Source organism: Rana temporaria, chromosome 9 (assembly GCF_905171775.1).
Source record: "Rana temporaria chromosome 9, aRanTem1.1, whole genome shotgun sequence".
Classification (NCBI taxonomy): domain Eukaryota; kingdom Metazoa; phylum Chordata; class Amphibia; order Anura; family Ranidae; genus Rana; species Rana temporaria.
Window position 1 is genome coordinate 120,453,396 of NC_053497.1, and position 17,362 is coordinate 120,470,757.

Sequence of the window (17,362 nt, forward strand, 5' to 3'; positions counted from 1 at the left end):
AATTTTGCAAAACATTTTCTTTCTCCATTGTTCCATATTAAATTTATAATTAAAAATTTTATTTTTGTTTGAAGTTTTGATGAATTGTTAGGACTAACGTACCATAGTTTGGAGCGCCAGAACACATGCTTCAGAGCAAGCATCCAGCCTGCCCAAAGATTATTAATCACATTAAGGTACTTTTCCACACCTATGTGCATTTTCAAATTGATGTTGAAGCATGTATTCATTTTTGGTTTCAACTATCCAACATCTGTACTTATAAATGAACAACCAGACATAAGATGCCCAAAAATATATTTATTTTTTACTTCTTTCACAAAAATAAAGAAATAGACAACATATTTTTGCTTGGACTAATATAAAAAATATAAACTTTGCCTTCAAGTTTTCCTCTGGATTAAACTTTGATTCAAAATATGCACACATGCTTGTTTACTGTGGGCATAACGTAAACTTTAGAGATGTTGATATGTTTTGGGAAATAATGGTGTGTCTGAGGAGTATTGACTTGCTGAGGTAGATTCATCAATCTCGGTGCTTGAAGCATGGCTAGACTCGACATGGTGCTGTGGCACATGGTGCTGTGGGCCATGTTGCTGTGGGCCATGTTGCTGTGGGCCATGTTGCTGTGGGCCATGTTGCTGAGGCACATGGTGCTGTGGCACATGGTGCTGTGGGCCATGTTGCTGAGGCACATGGTGCTGAGGCACATGGTGCTGTGGGCCATGTTGCTGAGGCACATGGTGCTGAGGCACATGGTGCTGTGGCACATGGTGCTGTGGCACATGGTGCTGTGGGCCATGGTGCTGAGGCACATGGTGCTGAGGCACATGGTGATGTGGGCCATGTTGCTGAGGCACATGGTGCTGAGGCACATGGTGCTGTGGCACATGGTGCTGTGGCACATGGTGCTGTGGCCCATGTGTCTGAGGCCCATGTGTCTGAGGCCCATGTGTCTGAGGCCCATGTGTCTGAGGCCCATGTGTCTGAGGCCCATGTGTCTGAGGCCCATGGTGCTGTGGCACATACATCTCCTGCATTTGTGTTTGTGGCATAATTGAAGGGAATGTGGATGGGATGGGATATGGAGTTCGCCTCTGTTGTACCTCATATATTGAAGTTGGCTCCTGAAAGCTTGAAGTGTAGGATGGAGGAACATAGGGGTAAGGTTGGTTTCCTGGGTCTGGGTACTGGCCTGACATTGGTAAGTGTATCTGTGTTGTTTCTTTAGTTACATATGGCCTTTCCAATGTATGTTGCTCGCTTGGCACTGTAAATGACTGCAGAACGTGTTCTACTGTGGTTCGCATTTCTAAATATCTCTCAGGTACAACTTTTTTGATCAATGGTACAAAATTAAGCGCCAATATTGTAGCTGGACATAAGAAAGCATCCACCTTTCCAGCCATTTGTTGTAACATCTCTAGAAGACGCTCGCTTATGTCCATCTGCGATACTGGCGTTCGCTTACGTGCCACTTTGGCAGGCCGCGCAATGGTTGTTGGAGCTGAGGAGGGTCCAGGCATAGGCTCAGGCAATCCAGAGTCAGTCTCTGGGTTTGTGACCCATAGATCTGACCCAAGTGGCATTTCAGGTATTTCCTCATTTGGATCAATGCAAACTGCTGGCACGGATTGGGCCTCAGATTGGCTCTCTGGTTGATCCTCCAGGACATCCTGTTCGTCCCAACTTGCTTCGGTCCTGTTTTTATTAAAAAATAGAAACATTACTAATGCTAAATATATAGTCACGATACATAGATGATGTAGAGGATAACTTACTCTCTCATCTCTATGAGTGGTTTCAAGAAGGCAAGGTCCTCTGCATACATATAGGGTACTCTAGCTGGTGCCCCCGAGCCACTCCTCACTTCTCTTAGATGTTTGTTGTATTTCTTGAAGGCATCACGCATGCTTCGCCAACGATTCTTGATGTATACCACTGTAAAAAAGAGAAGATAATAATTATTTAATATTTCTTATTTGTTCAAGGTACCTAGCTACAGGAAATTCATTTGGAAGTCTCCACTATGAGTTTAAGGTTGGAAAATCAACTATATCTGGCATTGTACATGAAACATGCCTTGTTATATGGAATGTACTAAAACCATTGGTCTTCAAAAAGCCTACAAAAGAAGATTGGTTGAAGATATCAGATGAATTCTGGGAGAGATGTAATTTTCCAAACTGTGTGGGAGCCATCGATGGCAAGCACATACGCATCCTGAGGCCATTTGATAGTGGGAGTCAGTTTTTTAATTATAAAAAATATTTTTCGTTTGTATTAATGGCAGTGGTAGATGCCAAATATAATTTCATTTATATTGATGTGGGTGCTTATGGTAGCAGCTCTGATTCTGGTGTATTTAATCATTCCACATTTGGGAGAATGATAAGGGCGAATAGTCTGGATTTACCAAACGATTCCTCCTTGCCCGGAACAAATGAGCCAGCCCTCCCATTTGTTTTTGTAGGGGACGAAGCGTTTGCCCTTGGTAAAAATCTTCTTCGACCATTCTCAAGTAGAGCGCTGAGCAATGATAAAAGAATATTTAATTATCGGCTCACTAGGGCACGTCGAGTAGTAGAGTGTGCATTTGGAATTCTTGCCAATAAATGGAGAATATTGCACACCGCCATCAATCTCAGTTTGGAGCATGCTGTCTCTGCTGTGAAAACTGCGTGTGCACTGCACAACTATGTGCGAGAACGTGATGGAATTGATTATGAGGATTCCATGATGCATAATATGGAGGCGGCACAGTGGAGTTTGACTAGGGGCACTAGCAGTGGGAAATTGATTCGAGATCAATTTCTTAATTACTTTCTATCGCCAGCTGGCGAGTTACCTTGGCAGATGCAGGCAATTTAAAAAAAAAAAATGTGGTGTTGTCATTAAAATATATGGCCCTTTAAATATTAAAACCTAAAATACTAAGCTAAAAATGTCACTATGTGTAATTTGAATGCATCTTGAAAAAAAAAGATTAAAGTTATCTTTTGGCAGCATATTAAGGACTCCGAAGTGATTCTCTACCTGCAATTGGACAAAAACACCAAAAATTGGCTTGGTGATACTGTTATGTGTGTTCTGCTGGGTGTCATTGTACAGAGGATGATGTCTTTGTAAGACCACCATGGCCAATAACGTCATAATAGGATGACAAATACAGATAGTCACTCCCCCAAGGATCTGCAAACATACTTGGTAAAGTGAGTTTACATATTTTGGTGATAGACACACGCAGACTCATACAAACAATGACCAAGGGTGTGGGAATGAGTCACGTGCCACCAGCAACACGGGGACAGGGTGCATTAGGAACACCATGCCAAGATATAAAACATGTGGCATGGTATGGGTTAGCAGACTTTACATGTCCACACAGAATGCATGCTTGGATAAAGGCCTGCTCTGGATTTGTGTGCGGTATGCACTGTAGTTATTGGGGTCTACTTAGAATTATAATTTAATAAGTTAGGGAATGAAAAAATAAAACAAACTTACCTTTGTCAGCTTGAACTTGGGATGAGCACATGCTCCACTCTGGCAAAAGGCTTTTGGTAATTTCAACCCAGGTAGTTTTTTTCAATACATTGTCCTTATATTTAGGATGCCGGGTGTCATAGATTTGTGGGTTCTCCCTGACAAGGCGGATAAGCTCCTCGGAATCCACACAGTCCTTCACCTTAGCAGTGACTTTTTTGCTCCGTTTTTTGGACATGGCTACTCACCTCAGCAGCATGAAACAGACAGAGGAGGAACTAGGAAAAGGGGGAGGTGGTGGAGGAGAAAAAAAAACTTCCGTTCAAACCGCAACACACCTGCGATTTAGATGCGTACCCATAGAAGATAATGGGACTGAATTCGCACCTGAGCCGCACCGCAAGACATAAAAACCGCACGCGGTTTGGAGGCAATGCGCAGTGCGGATGCATCGCACATATGTGAACCAGCCTCATTGAAAACAATGTATTTTAAAATGTCCTGCGATTTGGATGCGGTTGAAACCGCACTCAATTCGCTTAGGTGTGAACCTAGCCTCAAAGACAACAGAACCTTTTGTTTTTGTATTTATTTTTTCAAACAAATAGAGCTTTTCTTTGGTGGCATTTAATTACCACTGGGGTTATTTTTATATATATTTTGCTATAAATCAGGGGTTTCCAAACATTTCAAACAAAGGGTCACTTTATTGTCCTTCAGACTTTAGGAGGGCCGATTGTGGCCAGCAGGGACAGGAAATGTCACGGGCCCAGCATCAGTGAGAATAAATATGGCCTCAGGTTTGGTGGTCAATAGGAGGAGGAGTTTCCCCCCCCATTAGTAGGAGAAATAGTATCCCATCATTGGTATCAGTGTAAGATACAGTGCCCCATTGTTGGTGTCAGTGGGAGGAATAGTGCCTTAAGGGCCGAATAAAGGCTAGCAAAGGGCCACATCTAGCCCTCGGGCCGCAGTTTGGAGACCCCTGCTATAAATGAAGAAAAAAAATATTGTTTTTCTAATTTGTTACAAAACATATCCATTAAAAACATCTTTGTAAATTTAGGCCAAAATATATTCAGCTATATGTCGGGTAAAAAATCCCAATACATTTTTATTAATTGAGTTGTGCAATAGTTATAGCGCCTACAAAACTATATGATGGACTTGGCACAGCAATAGAAGCTATGCTAGAATGGCAGTGATTAACAACTTACAATGGGACTGTGAAAGCATTGCATTAACAGACACTACCTGGGCAGGTTACCAACGGATGTTGGAGGCACTGACACTGGCTGGGAAGGGGTTAACATCCAGGGGCTGACTGTGTGCCTAACCATATTTACTGCTTTTACGTTTCTACCTGGCTGGTTTTTCTTCCCGATTTGCAAGATGGCCAGAGAACCGTTTTCTGTACACAGAACTTGCAATTGGACGCAGCCGACTTTAGCCAAAAATCAGCTGTCAAACTCATCCTGTGTCCAATCGCAGCACAGGTTGGCAGGGGGCGCACATGCACGCATCCGAACTCAGAAGGGCCGACATACAGGCAAGTCATTGTGCCTGCATCTGCCCCCCGTTTGGAGTATGTGTCGTGAGCAGTTGGTTAAGCTGAGAGAACACACATACAGAGGTCATTTAGAGAAGGAAACCGATGGGGAAGTGTGTGGGCGGTCGGTGACCAGAAAATGCTGATTGCTTGCCTGTCTATTGTGAACATCAGTAATTTTGTAGCCTAGAGCCCAGGTTCACACTGATGCGGGTTAGAAATCGTGAGAGTTCAGCTGAACCCACATGATTTCTAACCGGCAATGCAGTCCGACTTTAGGGGGCGACGTGACAGACATCTGTGCGTGTTCATGCACAGATGAATATTCAAATTGCCCCTAAAGTCGCCAAAAAGAAGTACAGGAACTACTTTTTGGAATTGATGCAGCACCACACCGATTTGGACAGTGCCATTGCCAGCAATAGCTGCAAATGACATGTCAAATCGGCTCAATGTGAACATGGGTGGAAAGTATACAGCTAGTGAAGTCCAAACTCTTGAGATGCACATTCGTTTCAGGTCAGCGATTAAAGCAATGGATCATAAGGCTCAGATAAGCCAGTGAGGCCTCAAACATACAGGGCCAGATTCTCAGAGGAGATACGACAGCGTATCTCTGAGATGCGCCGTCGTATCTATGCGCCTGATTCTTAGAATCAGTTACGCATAAATTTCCCGTAGATCTGACTGGCGTAACTGTTACACCGTCGTATCGTAACTGCATATTTACGCTGGCCGCTAGGTGGCGCTTCCGTCGAATTCCACGTTGAGTATGCAAATTAGCTAGACACGCGAATTCACGAACGTACGCCCGGCCGACGCAGTACAGTTACGCCGTTTACGTTAGGCTTTTCCCGGCGTATAGTTACCCCTGCTATATGGTGGCATAAGTGCGGCGTACCAATGTTAAGTATGGCCGTCGTTCCCGCGACGAAATTTGAAAATTTTACGTTGTTTGCGGAACTCGTCCGTGAATGGGGCTGGACGTAATTTACGTTCACGTCAAAACCAATACGTCCTTGCGGCGTATTAGGAGCAATACACACTGGGAGATTGTCACGGACGGCGCATGCGCCTTTCGTGAAAAATGTCAATCACGTCGGGTCACAGAACATTTACATAAAACACGCCCCCCTGTCACACATTTGAATTAGGCGGGCTTACGCCGGCCGATTTACGCTACGCCGCCGCAACTTACGGAGCAAGTGCTTTGAGAATACAGCACTTGCCCGTCTAAGTTGCGGAGGCATAACGTAAATCGGATACGTTACGCCGCAAAGATACGCGATTTTACGAGAATCTGGCCCACAGGGTTTTAGCCCATCTCTTCTAGATTCCTTTCCTCCTGGCCGCAGCATTTTGGCAGGACAAAAGCTTGATGCATGTACACATTTATATGCATCAAGTGCTTGGGCATTAATTCATTTTACTGACCAGAATATATTTTAGCCGTTAAATTGAATTAACAAGTGCTTGATGCGCCCAACATTAATGTGGGTTTAAAAGCGCCTTTGCTGGCAAAGCACTGCTGCTCAACGTGCCGACAGTGATTTTATTTTTTCTGCCACACCTTTGTGTGCATGGACACATAAGCTCACATGCATGGATGTTTAAAACCATAAAAAAGCCAGACACCCCTAACAGCAGAGGTAAAATGGCCAGTGTGCATGAGGAGTTTGTTCACACACAAAAAAAAAAAAAAAATTATCCTGCTCCTTTAAAGCAGGTTATACAGCACAGTGCTGTGAAAATTTTGCCCCCTGTAACACCTAAAAAAATCTGTCTGATCCTGTCAGTTTCTACTCTCCCCTTGTTAAACTGACCACTGTGTATCATGGCTGCTGAACCCTGACAGTTCACGTGCCTCAGTCATCCACTCTCTCTCCTCTGTGCTACTGTCTCTCTTCCCCCCACCCCCCCGCTGCTCAAATCAGTTATTTTTCTCACTGTACGCTCCATTTAATTATGCAAGGTGCTCCCATCTGCTTTGTAAAAATAAGCAGCTATACACCGGATTTGCGAACGCTGATTGGAAATCACGTGACCCACCAGCTCTCTCCTCTCGGCATGACAGCTGCAGCAGGTGGAACCGACTCTCTCCTCCTCTCCTGACTGATGTCGACAGGTGATCCTTAGCCTCCCCTGCTGCAGCCGTCAGGCCAAGAGAGAAGAGAGCCGGCGAATCACATGATCACCGATCAGCACTCGCAAATCAGATTATATATATATATATATATATATATATATATATATATAAATAAAATCGGCTTAGAGCCGGTTCACACACAGGCGACACGACTTTAGGGGCGACTCGGCAAGGCGATCTCAAGGCGACTTGAGGCAACTTGCAAAATGACTTCAGTATTGAAGTCAATGCAAGTCGCCCCCAAAGTCGTATAAGAACCTTTTTCTAAGTCGGAGCGACTTGCGTCGCTCCTATTGGAACGGTTGAATGAATGAAAAACTTATAAAGCGCGGCGCATGCGAACTGAATCGCTTCTGGGCGACTACTGTGGACCGCGACTTGTCAGGCGGCTGAGTCGCCTGACAGGTCACCCCTGTGTGAACCGGCTCTTATTTTGTTTTACAAAGCACAGACACAGGAACACCTTCGATAATTAAAAAGGCCGGATGCCAAAAAGTGTATATAGTGGCTTAACAACCACTTTAAGCAATGCAGCAACAGAAGCCATTACTTCTCAAAGTTATCTAAAGGAATCAGCTGAAAAAGGCAAAAGACTGAATTCCACTCCCAAGGACACCAAATCAGAAACCATTAAAAGTTTTAATAGTTACAGCCAACCAGAGACAAAAGAGAACATTAAAATGAACAGAACAGGTAAAAATAATTTAGGAAAGGTTTGTCTTGGTCTATGCAGCTTCTTCCTCAGCCTCCTCTTCGAATTCTCCCTCCTCTTCTGCTGTGGCATCCTGGTACTGCTGGTATTCAGACACCAGGTCATTCATGTTGCTCTCTGCCTCAGTGAACTCCATCTCATCCATGCCCTCCCCGGTGTACCAATGCAAGAAAGCCTTTCTGCGGAACATAGCTGTGAACTGCTCAGAGATGCGCTTGAACAGCTCCTGAATGGCTGTGCTGTTACCGATGAAGGTGGCAGACATCTTTAGGCCTCTTGGTGGGATGTCACAGACTGCAGTCTTCACGTTGTTGGGGATCCATTCCACAAAGTAGCTGCTGTTCTTGTTCTGGACATTCAACATCTGCTCATCCACCTCTTTCATAGACATACGGCCTCTGAACACGGCAGCTACAGTCAGATAGCGGCCATGACGTGGGTCACAAGCAGCCATCATGTTCTTGGCATCAAACATTTGCTGGGTCAGCTCAGGCACAGTTAAGGCCCGGTACTGCTGGCTACCGCGGCTGGTGAGTGGGGCAAAGCCTGGCATGAAGAAGTGCAGACGAGGGAAGGGAACCATGTTGACAGCCAGTTTACGCAAGTCAGCATTCAGCTGGCCAGGGAAACGCAGACAGGTGGTGACTCCACTCATGGTGGCCGATACCAGATGGTTCAAGTCTCCATAGGTGGGTGTGGTGAGTTTTAGGGTTCTGAAGCAGATATCGTACAGGGCTTCATTGTCTATGCAGTAGGTCTCATCTGTGTTTTCTACAAGCTGGTGCACAGACAGGGTGGCATTGTATGGCTCTACTACAGTATCGGACACTTTGGGGGAGGGCACGACGCTGAAAGTGTTCATGATTCTGTCTGGATACTCTTCTCTGATTTTGCTGATAAGGAGGGTACCCATACCAGAGCCAGTACCACCACCCAGAGAGTGTGTGAGCTGGAAGCCCTGGAGACAGTCACAGCTTTCTGCTTCTTTCCTTACAACATCCAATACTGAGTCAACCAGTTCTGCTCCCTCTGTGTAGTGACCCTTCGCCCAGTTGTTTCCAGCACCGCTCTGACCTAAAAAAAGGAGAAGAAAAAGAGTCAGATGTCTGCAGACATTGCACCAAGAGCCCCAATCTGATAACATTCCAAGTGCGGAAATATTCTTAAAGTATTATTTTTCCTAATCAATATACAGCGGTCACATGACCCAGCTCATTCCCAGCCTGTCTGCAAGGAAACCGTGGCAGGAGGAACATGCATACTAGCAGGTAGGTATCCTTTGAGAACAGCCTGCACACCAATTTATCAGGTGTGTGCTGGGATTTAAATAAAGGGCCCGACTAAGGTTCTGGACTTCACCCCATCAGACAGGAGGTTTGGTCCAGGAGTTAGGAGAGCTCCACCTAGGAGAGAGGTGGGAGCCAGTGCAGCACAAGTCTGCTAGCTGTATGAACAGAGTTGGTGAGTGACCAGTCTGTGGGAGACAGACCAAGGCCTAAAGCAGAGGTGTCAAACTCAATTTCATCGTGGGCCGCATCAGCATTATGATTGTTCTCAAAGGGGATGGTTGTATCTGTAAGTCTAGATGTCCAGCGCATCCCCTCCCCTTACATTAGATGTCAAGAGCCACCCCACCATCAGAAGTTGAGTCCCCCACTCTTCCTTACATCACAATGCACCCCCCTTTCCTTATGCTGCTGCTGGGAAGAAGGTGGATGTATTGCTTGAAAGGAGGAAGTAAGGGTCTGGAGGAGGACAAGAGGGCTGGAGCTCTTCTGCAGCTGCAGGAGAGGTGTGAGGGCCACATGAAATGGCCTGGAGGGCCGGATTCGGCCTGCAGGCCTTGTGTTTGACAACTGTGGCCTAAAGGGTAAGTCCAGTGCAGGAATGCTGCATTTACAAGCTAGAAGGGCTGAATCTCCTTTGTTTTGAAACAAGAAATGCTGAATACCCTTGCAAAGGAAATTTAGGTTTGTTTTCTGAAATTTCTCTTTTAAAACAAAATTGGGCAAGACAAGCCCTTAAAAGAAAAGCGAATGGAGGTGTCCCTAAAAGCTCTACACTTGATGCGAGACACACACTTTTAAATCAAAACTATTATTTTGGCAACATGGTGTGGGTGAATTTCTGCCAGACACAGGCTGTGTGGCACCCCTCCAGCTCTGTTTTAGAAAAGGGAGGAGAAGTCACCAATAATCTATATGTAGGGAGTGGGCTGTCGTTTATCAGTGTATACACCCACTTGTGTAACCATAGTCACACTGAAAACTGAGCATGTGCACCAGCTGTCAGCACTACTCGGCATGTGGAGACATGGAGGGGGGAGAGCAGCAGGATCAACTGTTTTCAGAATTAAAAATTCCACAGTAACCGGGTGAGAATGTACAGCATTTATTATTAGTTTTTAATGTGGGTTTAAAACAACATTTTAAGTCATGTTGGTGGTCCGTTGAAAAAAATCCTCTACACCGACTATTGGCTGTTGAGTGAATTGCTGTTTCGATTACTTGGCACAGCACACTAAAAAATTGTGTATTATATTATAAATGCATTATACAAGCTCCATGGTTTAGTCTGTTTCCTGCATTTGATTAACCAGAGAACTGAGCAATTTACTTTTGTTATAACCACTTCCTGCCTGCACTACACCTGAAAGCCGGCTACAGCACAGGCTTAGTTTGCCAGAATGATATCCCCCTGCGATCCTGCTTCTTCAGACTTAGCTGATCCCAGATCAGGGTAAAGGGCCAATCACAGCAGCCCTTTACCAAGTGATGAGCTGTGTCCAATGACAGCTGATCATGGAAGTAAACACAAGCCGGTTGTCAACTCTTATTTCCTCCCACTGACAGTATGAGAGAAAGAGCCAGCTTGTGTTAAAGGGCCATCTGCACCGATTGTCAGTGTCCGATTATCACAGTGCAGTTTGCAAAATTGTATAACAAACTAAGAAAAATGTCATACATATAGGAGAATCTGTTCTCTCGGCAGCCTCTTTAATACAAGACGGGACTTCCTATAACAGAGGCCGCTGTGCAAACAGGACATTCTCCTGTATGTACAGCACTCGTCTCCCCCCCCCCCCCTCCAAGGCAGCCAGCATGTATATCTTTTGTGGTGCCCGGGGATATGTTGGGGTCACATAAGATACACATGTCTAAATTACCAGGCGAGCTGTTCAAAACCAGAATGTGATTGGCCCGCTGGCTGGACTTTGGAAATGCCTGGTAAAAGCCAATACACCCAATGGTAATCTTTAAAATGCCATCATTTTCTTGTTTAGCATGTTGTCAATCTCCCATTCACTTACCGAAGACAAAGTTGTCTGGTCTGAAGATCTGCCCAAAGGGTCCAGACCGCACAGAGTCCATTGTGCCGGGCTCCAGATCCACCAGAATTGCACGGGGAACATATTTGCCACCTGAAAGTACACATTAAAAATTGTAAGCACCATGTCAACTACTGGCTGGAAGAGAAGCACAAAAGATGGAGAACAGCTCACCTGTGGCTTCATTGTAGTACACATTTATTCTTTCCAGCTGGAGATCGCTGTCACCGTGGTATGTGCCAGTTGGGTCAATGCCATGTTCATCACTAATTACTTCCCAAAACTAGATAAAAAAAGAATAAAAAAAAAGAATACATTAGGTTTCAAATATTAGAGCAACAAGTAATCACTTTCCTATGTAGATCATACAGTAACCTGGCCTGCTAGACAAATCATGCACTCCGATACTTGCTGCCAGGAATTCAGCTTCCGATATACACATCTCATGCAGTGCTTGTTCTCATCCAGCAAGATTTCATAACAGGTGCCACGACGGCCAACAGTTTATAGTTTTATTGATCTACTGTTACTAAACTCACAACAGTAATGTATATGAAGTAAAGCATGCTTGTGATCCCATCTTCTCTGATCCTCCTCTACTGACTCCAAAAACATGTCTGGACAAGACAGTTACTGGAGTCAGGCTGCACATGCTCAGATAGGTGTGTATTGCTAGAGGTTTTTTTTCTTGGGAGAGTGCATGTGATCAGCACAGGGCCAATCAGAATTGTGCTGACAGAGGGTCAGGGGTCCTGCATCCTGATGCGACAGCAAGTGCAGTGTGAAAACTCCTAGAAGTGCCTGTGTTTTAAAGCTTGTAAGAGAAGTTACAAGACTGCTCTATACTGCTGATGAGAAAAAGATATTTGCCAGTTTGTATTTACTAAAAATGGATTGCATGTCCATGTTCTGTGGGAGACCAGATATAGTGAATGCAGGGTCCTGGGTTTACTAACCTTTAATGTCCTAAACCTAACCCGTCAGGCATCGCCAACTAGGCAATAGCACTCATTGGGAAACCAGATACTTAGTGCACCACCCTATCTACACAATCCTTACAATGTGTAGTGTAAAGGCCTGTCGCTGAAGATGGTTGGTAGACCTAGCAGAGATTGTACAGTTTGCAGCATGTATGGTCAGCTTTACATGGGCAAGTTTGGCATTTTACCTTGCCCGTCATACCTCTGCCTATCACTCTAATGATAGAGACAGTTTGCATTGTGGACACCCCACATTTAATAGATCCTGAACAACAGGTATGGTTGCAGATTTGACTACAGTTTCCTTGCTATCCCATCTAACAGGTTGTTGCCATGACATTCACAAACACCAGATAGCAGCTAAGAAACAACTTCCTTCAAAAGCCATGTGAAAAGGACTGCAAATACCCGGGGGCTGCAAGGACCATCTTGCCATAAATCCGTTGTCCCGCACTTCTATTCCCAACATCCGTTAGATGCTACTCAATGGATTCCTAAAGTTATTGACCCAAACAGGCTTTTATATCGCATTAGAAACCCCCAACCACAAATCAGTCTCTTGTGTGGACTGGCTGGTGTAAAGTTAAGCAATGAAAAAGATTGCTTAACTTTGCGACGGGAAAAAACGACGTTACGCACGCGAGTAGCTTCGTGGATCGCCGTAAAAGCTAATTTGCATACCCGACGCTGGAAAACGACGCAAACTCCACCCAGCAGCGGCCGAAGTATTGCAGCCTAAGATCCGATGGTGTAAGTCAATTACACCTGTCGGATCTTAGGGCTATCTATGCGTAACTGAGACATGGCCTTCCATAACAGCATTAGGACAGTATGTCCGCATTTCATCCATCTGACAGACTGTCCGTGTTCATCCGATCCCCCCATAGAGGAGACCGGAGATCCGACAGGGCGGTCCCTGCACAGTGTGCGGGGACCACCCCGTCATCTGCCGGCTCAGCGGGGATCAACGGAGCGATCCCCACTGAGCAAGCGGATATTTAAGGAACGGATCCTCATGGGATCCGCCTGTGTGAAAGGGCCCTTACTCTGGACACCTCAACTTTGGCCTGCAAACCCTTTTCATGTTTATGGACAGATAGAGACCACAGGCCAACAGCCCGACATCTAAAACTTTATAGGACTCTTCTCTCCAAACACATTTTATTTGTTTGTAAACACCAGTAATAAATTGTCAGCTTAGCTATCTAGGAAAGATAACCGCTCAGTAGTGTTCAAAGAGCCTCCTCACTGGATCCAAACCATGGGTGCCGGCAATGCAATAGCAATGCAAAAATACGAAGGGAACTTAGTAGCTAGTACTAGCTATGACTAAGCACTGAAGTCACAGTGCGAAACGTTAGCTTTTTGTTCCAATTTTTGCTGTGGCATGTTTATTTTGTGATCTATTTTAATAAAAGGAACGCTTTTGGAGTGCGGCTGTCCAAGTTCCCTTCTTATTTTTGCATAGCTATGAGGAGATTTGCATAGATCATCCAGTACAATGAGGTCCGATACAGGACTAGCACAGAGAGCCAAGTAAACCACAATATTCCAGGCCACCCACACATTCCAATCTAATCTGTGCTGATGGAACAGAATTTCTATACATTAGCCAGAAAATACAAGCTGAAGAACGAGGCCAGAACCAGGAGGTACAAATGAAGCAGACGACCTCCTTCAGAGCTTCTAACAGCACAGGGGAGCGACTGAATGGAACCTCCATGGATTGCTCAGTTAGGCCTTCAAAAGATAATTAGATCCAAGAGTGGAATGAACGTGAGTTAAAGTGCAACTTCACCCAAAATGGGAAGTTCTGCTCTCTCCCCTCTTACATTTGGCACTTTTTTTGGGGGGTGGAGTTCCTATTTTGACAGGTACCCCTCCCCCAGTTCTGGTCAGATCACCACGGCGATTTGCGGACACATCACAGGTCAAAAGACTGCTAGACCATTCACAAAGCACAGCGTGACTCGCACATGTGCAGTGTGATACCAGTTTCCCTTGGTGAAGATGCCAGCGCCTGGTCCCAAAGCCAAAGAATTAGCTATGGTAAGGACATTGTTGGATCTAGGGGCAGGTAAACGTCAGCACCTACAGTATTGGTAACTACTGACTCTTTTGGGTTGTTGCGGGTGCTCCTCTTTAAGAAGCAATTACCTGCCTATCTGACGATGGACCCCCATGGGCTTTTTGCACAACAGCATAAAAACAGACTTTACCTGAATGGGCTACCCTACCCTCCCCCAATAAAATAAATCCCCTACACTTTAAGTGCAGATCCAGACACTTTTTAGTGTGCTATTAATGGAACCACAAGAGTGATGTACATAGGACACACTGATGTGATTGGGGCCCAACATGACAGATCCCACCCACACCATCTTCAGGGTCCCCACATCCCTGTTTCCCCCCCCCCCCCCAATTGATCTGTAATACCGATGTGACATCTATAATGAAAGAGGTGGCATAGCTGCCGCAGCACTGAGGCACCTTCACACACATATGGCTCAATATTTGAAACCGGTGATCTGCCGAGCTGGTTCCGGCTATCGTGGAAGTTCCTGCGCAGGCGCAATCTGATCTGCCGATATGGTTCCGTCTAACGAGAAAGTTCCTTTAAGGACTGCGCAGGCGCAAACTTGCCGACGGTAATCTCCGAACCTCGGCCGGCATCCAGGGCGACGTGGATTTCAAAGAAAGTGGCCAGTCGGCCTCACTTTGCTTGGACGGCTCGCTCGGCCTCCTGGCTCTTTTTTTAACATCCTCCAATCCACGGGGATGTTAAAGAATGAGCCTGGATGCCGGGCGAGGTTCGGAGATTTCCGTCAGCAAGCTTGCGCCTGCGCAGTCCTTGAAGGAACTTCCCCGTTAGGGGAACCTTAAAGCGGTTCTCCACCCTAAAGTGGAGTCCCGCTGATTGGAACCCTCCGGTGTCACATTTGACACCTTTCAGGGGGAGGGGGGTGCATATACCTGTCTTAAGACAGGTATTTGCACCCACTTCCGGCCCGGCATTCACGGGCAAAAGACGGGCATTCCGTCACATCCCGTTGTGTGCTGGGAACACTCGGCTCCCAGCACACAGCGGGAGCCAATCGGCGGGCGCGACTCGCGCATGCGCTGTAGGGAACCGGGCAGTGAAGCCACAGCGCTTCACTTCCTGGTTCCCTCAGCGTGGATGGCGGGGGGAGCAGCAGAGAGACGAGCGATCGCTCATCCTCTGCTGCGATCGGCGCTGGATTCCAGGACAGGTAAGTGTCCTAATATTAAAAGTCAGCAGCTGCAGTATTTGTAGCTGCTGGCTTTTAATATTATTTTCCTATGGCACATCCGCTTTAAGAACAAGTCACCGGCAGAGCACGTGACACAACAGGCTGAAGGGACACGCCCATTTATTGGTTTGGTCACGCCCACCCCACACAACATCAGGGAAGGCCACTGCTTCATCACATATTGCGACCCATCACATTTGGCTACCCGCTGGAGTGCGCATGCGCAACACCACCATATGCGTTCCAACACTTTTACAAATGATAAATTCTCAACAAAAATTATTAAAACGTTCACAAATTCCTTTCAGCTAAATCCTATAGCTACATTCTTTGTCACATACGGCTACCCGTCACATTGTAGAAGTGTTGGAACGCATATTGCAGCGTCGCGCATGCGCACTCCAGCGGGTACCTAAATGTGATGGGTAGCCAGATGTGACGAAGCACCGCTGCATTAACCCTTTATGAGCCGCTGGGAAGTCTGAGCGATAGCCTGTACTGGGGACCGAGCGGCTGGTCTCATAGGCACACCCCCCACAGCTCACCTTGGCTCCGATCTGGTTGCCACACTGGCCGGCCTGCAGATGTACGATTTCCCTCATGATGACCTGTTATGTTATTTCCTGCAAGCCGGGAGGAGACTGACTGTAATGTATCGAGCCCTTCGCATAGCTCTCTTTATAGGCTGATCGTCGCCATGGAGCTTCTATAGCTGTTCTAACGATTGGTCGTCAGTACGGGGGCGGGACCAATAGGGAAGCGGCTATTGCTGAATAACCTGCCCACCAAGAACTTATTACGCGATTGGCTGCTCGTCAGTCACTGAAGCACGCGGATTAGTTCCATTCAAATGATTGACTGTTTTACCTTTTGGCTGTTTCTCTAAAGGGCGGAGTCCAAGTAGCATCCTAGCAACCTCTGCAAATGCGCTTGGCGCGGTCTTGTGGCTGCGCTATTCACAGATGCATTTACGCTAGTAGGTGTGCGTAACTCCTTACCAGCCTCGCTGAGCTACGCAGCTGCCGGTTACCATGGTTCCCGCTTGGTGTGGAGAGTCCTGGATGGTTTCCGTTAGTGAGGGCTCTGGGTGTTGTGTTTATCCTGGTTACCGGTCTTGTGAATAGGCATTCCTAAACACAACCTGTCTCCATGGATTCCCATAGACACAACTGAGCCTTGGATGAAATGCCTATCAATAAAGAATCATCAGAAATACTCCCAATGATCAGGAATATCCTAATCCATAATCTTAATTCTAGTTATTAAAAGATCATTACATGAGCTGAAGGCATGGTGTCCCGTGATGATCCTGTGAATGAAAAATGTCACCAGCACACCATATGACTCCAAAATGGCTCCAAAGCTTTATTCAGCAATCACATCGTCACCTCAAAGGACCCCTTCCTTTTATTAGACCTGTGTCACATGCCTGATGAAGCAAGAAACTAAGGGGCAGATCCACAAAAGTATTACGCCGGCGTATCTCTTGATACGCCGCGTAATTTCAAATTTTGCGCGTCGTATATTTGTTTTGTATCTTCAAAACAAGATACGACGGCATCTCGGCAAGATCCGACAGGCGTACGTCTCAGTACGCCGTCAGATCCAAGCTGCAATTTTTCGGCGGCGTTTCCGTGTCGAGTATGAAAATTAGCTAGTTACGGCGATCCACGAACGTACGTCCGGCCGGCGCATTTTTTTTTTACGTCGTTTGCGTTCGTCTTTTTCCGGCGTATAGTTAAAGCTGCTATTATGAGGCGTACTCAATGTTAAGTATGGCCGGCGTTCCTGCCTCGCATTTTGAATTTTTTACGTCGTTTGCGTAAGTCGTTCGCGAATAGGAATTTGTGTAGAATGACGTCACCATTGCATTGGCTGGTTGCATA

At 46.0% G+C, this 17,362-nt stretch overlaps 2 protein-coding genes across 2 annotated transcripts; both read right to left on the reverse strand.

Annotated features, from left to right (window-relative positions):
• Window positions 1–238: 238 nt before the first annotated feature.
• Window positions 239–3,908, reverse strand: LOC120914579. Its single transcript, XM_040325258.1, has 3 exons — window positions 1,785–3,908; window positions 1,110–1,704; window positions 239–253 (listed from the first exon to the last, which is right to left on the reverse strand). Exons 1-3 carry the CDS (start codon window positions 1,913–1,915, stop codon window positions 239–241), a joined length of 741 nt encoding a protein of 246 aa, XP_040181192.1. The 5' UTR covers window positions 1,916–3,908.
• Window positions 3,909–7,804: 3,896 nt separating this feature from the next.
• LOC120913948 (tubulin beta-4B chain) lies at window positions 7,805–16,152 on the reverse strand. The gene is made up of 4 exons (XM_040324308.1): window positions 16,022–16,152; window positions 11,399–11,507; window positions 11,207–11,317; window positions 7,805–8,970 (listed from the first exon to the last, which is right to left on the reverse strand). Exons 1-4 carry the CDS (start codon window positions 16,076–16,078, stop codon window positions 7,910–7,912), a joined length of 1,338 nt encoding a protein of 445 aa, XP_040180242.1. The 5' UTR covers window positions 16,079–16,152; the 3' UTR covers window positions 7,805–7,909.
• Between the last annotated feature and the right edge of the window lie 1,210 nt (window positions 16,153–17,362).

What these genes read in the sequence shown, in the direction of transcription:
- LOC120913948 (XM_040324308.1), bottom strand. Translation starts at nt 16,078, where the DNA reads ATGAGGGAAATCGTACATCTGCAGGCCGGCCAGTGTGGCAACCAGATC. An exon ending in GTACTACAATGAAGCCACAG is followed by an intron (nt 11,318 to 11,398) that starts GTGAGCTGTTCT and finishes GTGTACTTTCAG; the next exon opens with GTGGCAAATATGTTCCCCGT. An exon ending in ACCAGACAACTTTGTCTTCG is followed by an intron (nt 8,971 to 11,206) that starts GTAAGTGAATGG and finishes TCCTTTTTTTAG; the next exon opens with GTCAGAGCGGTGCTGGAAAC.
- LOC120914579 (XM_040325258.1), bottom strand. Translation starts at nt 1,915, where the DNA reads ATGCGTGATGCCTTCAAGAAATACAACAAACATCTAAGAGAAGTGAGG. An exon ending in CCACTCATAGAGATGAGAGA is followed by an intron (nt 1,705 to 1,784) that starts GTAAGTTATCCT and finishes TAATAAAAACAG; the next exon opens with GACCGAAGCAAGTTGGGACG.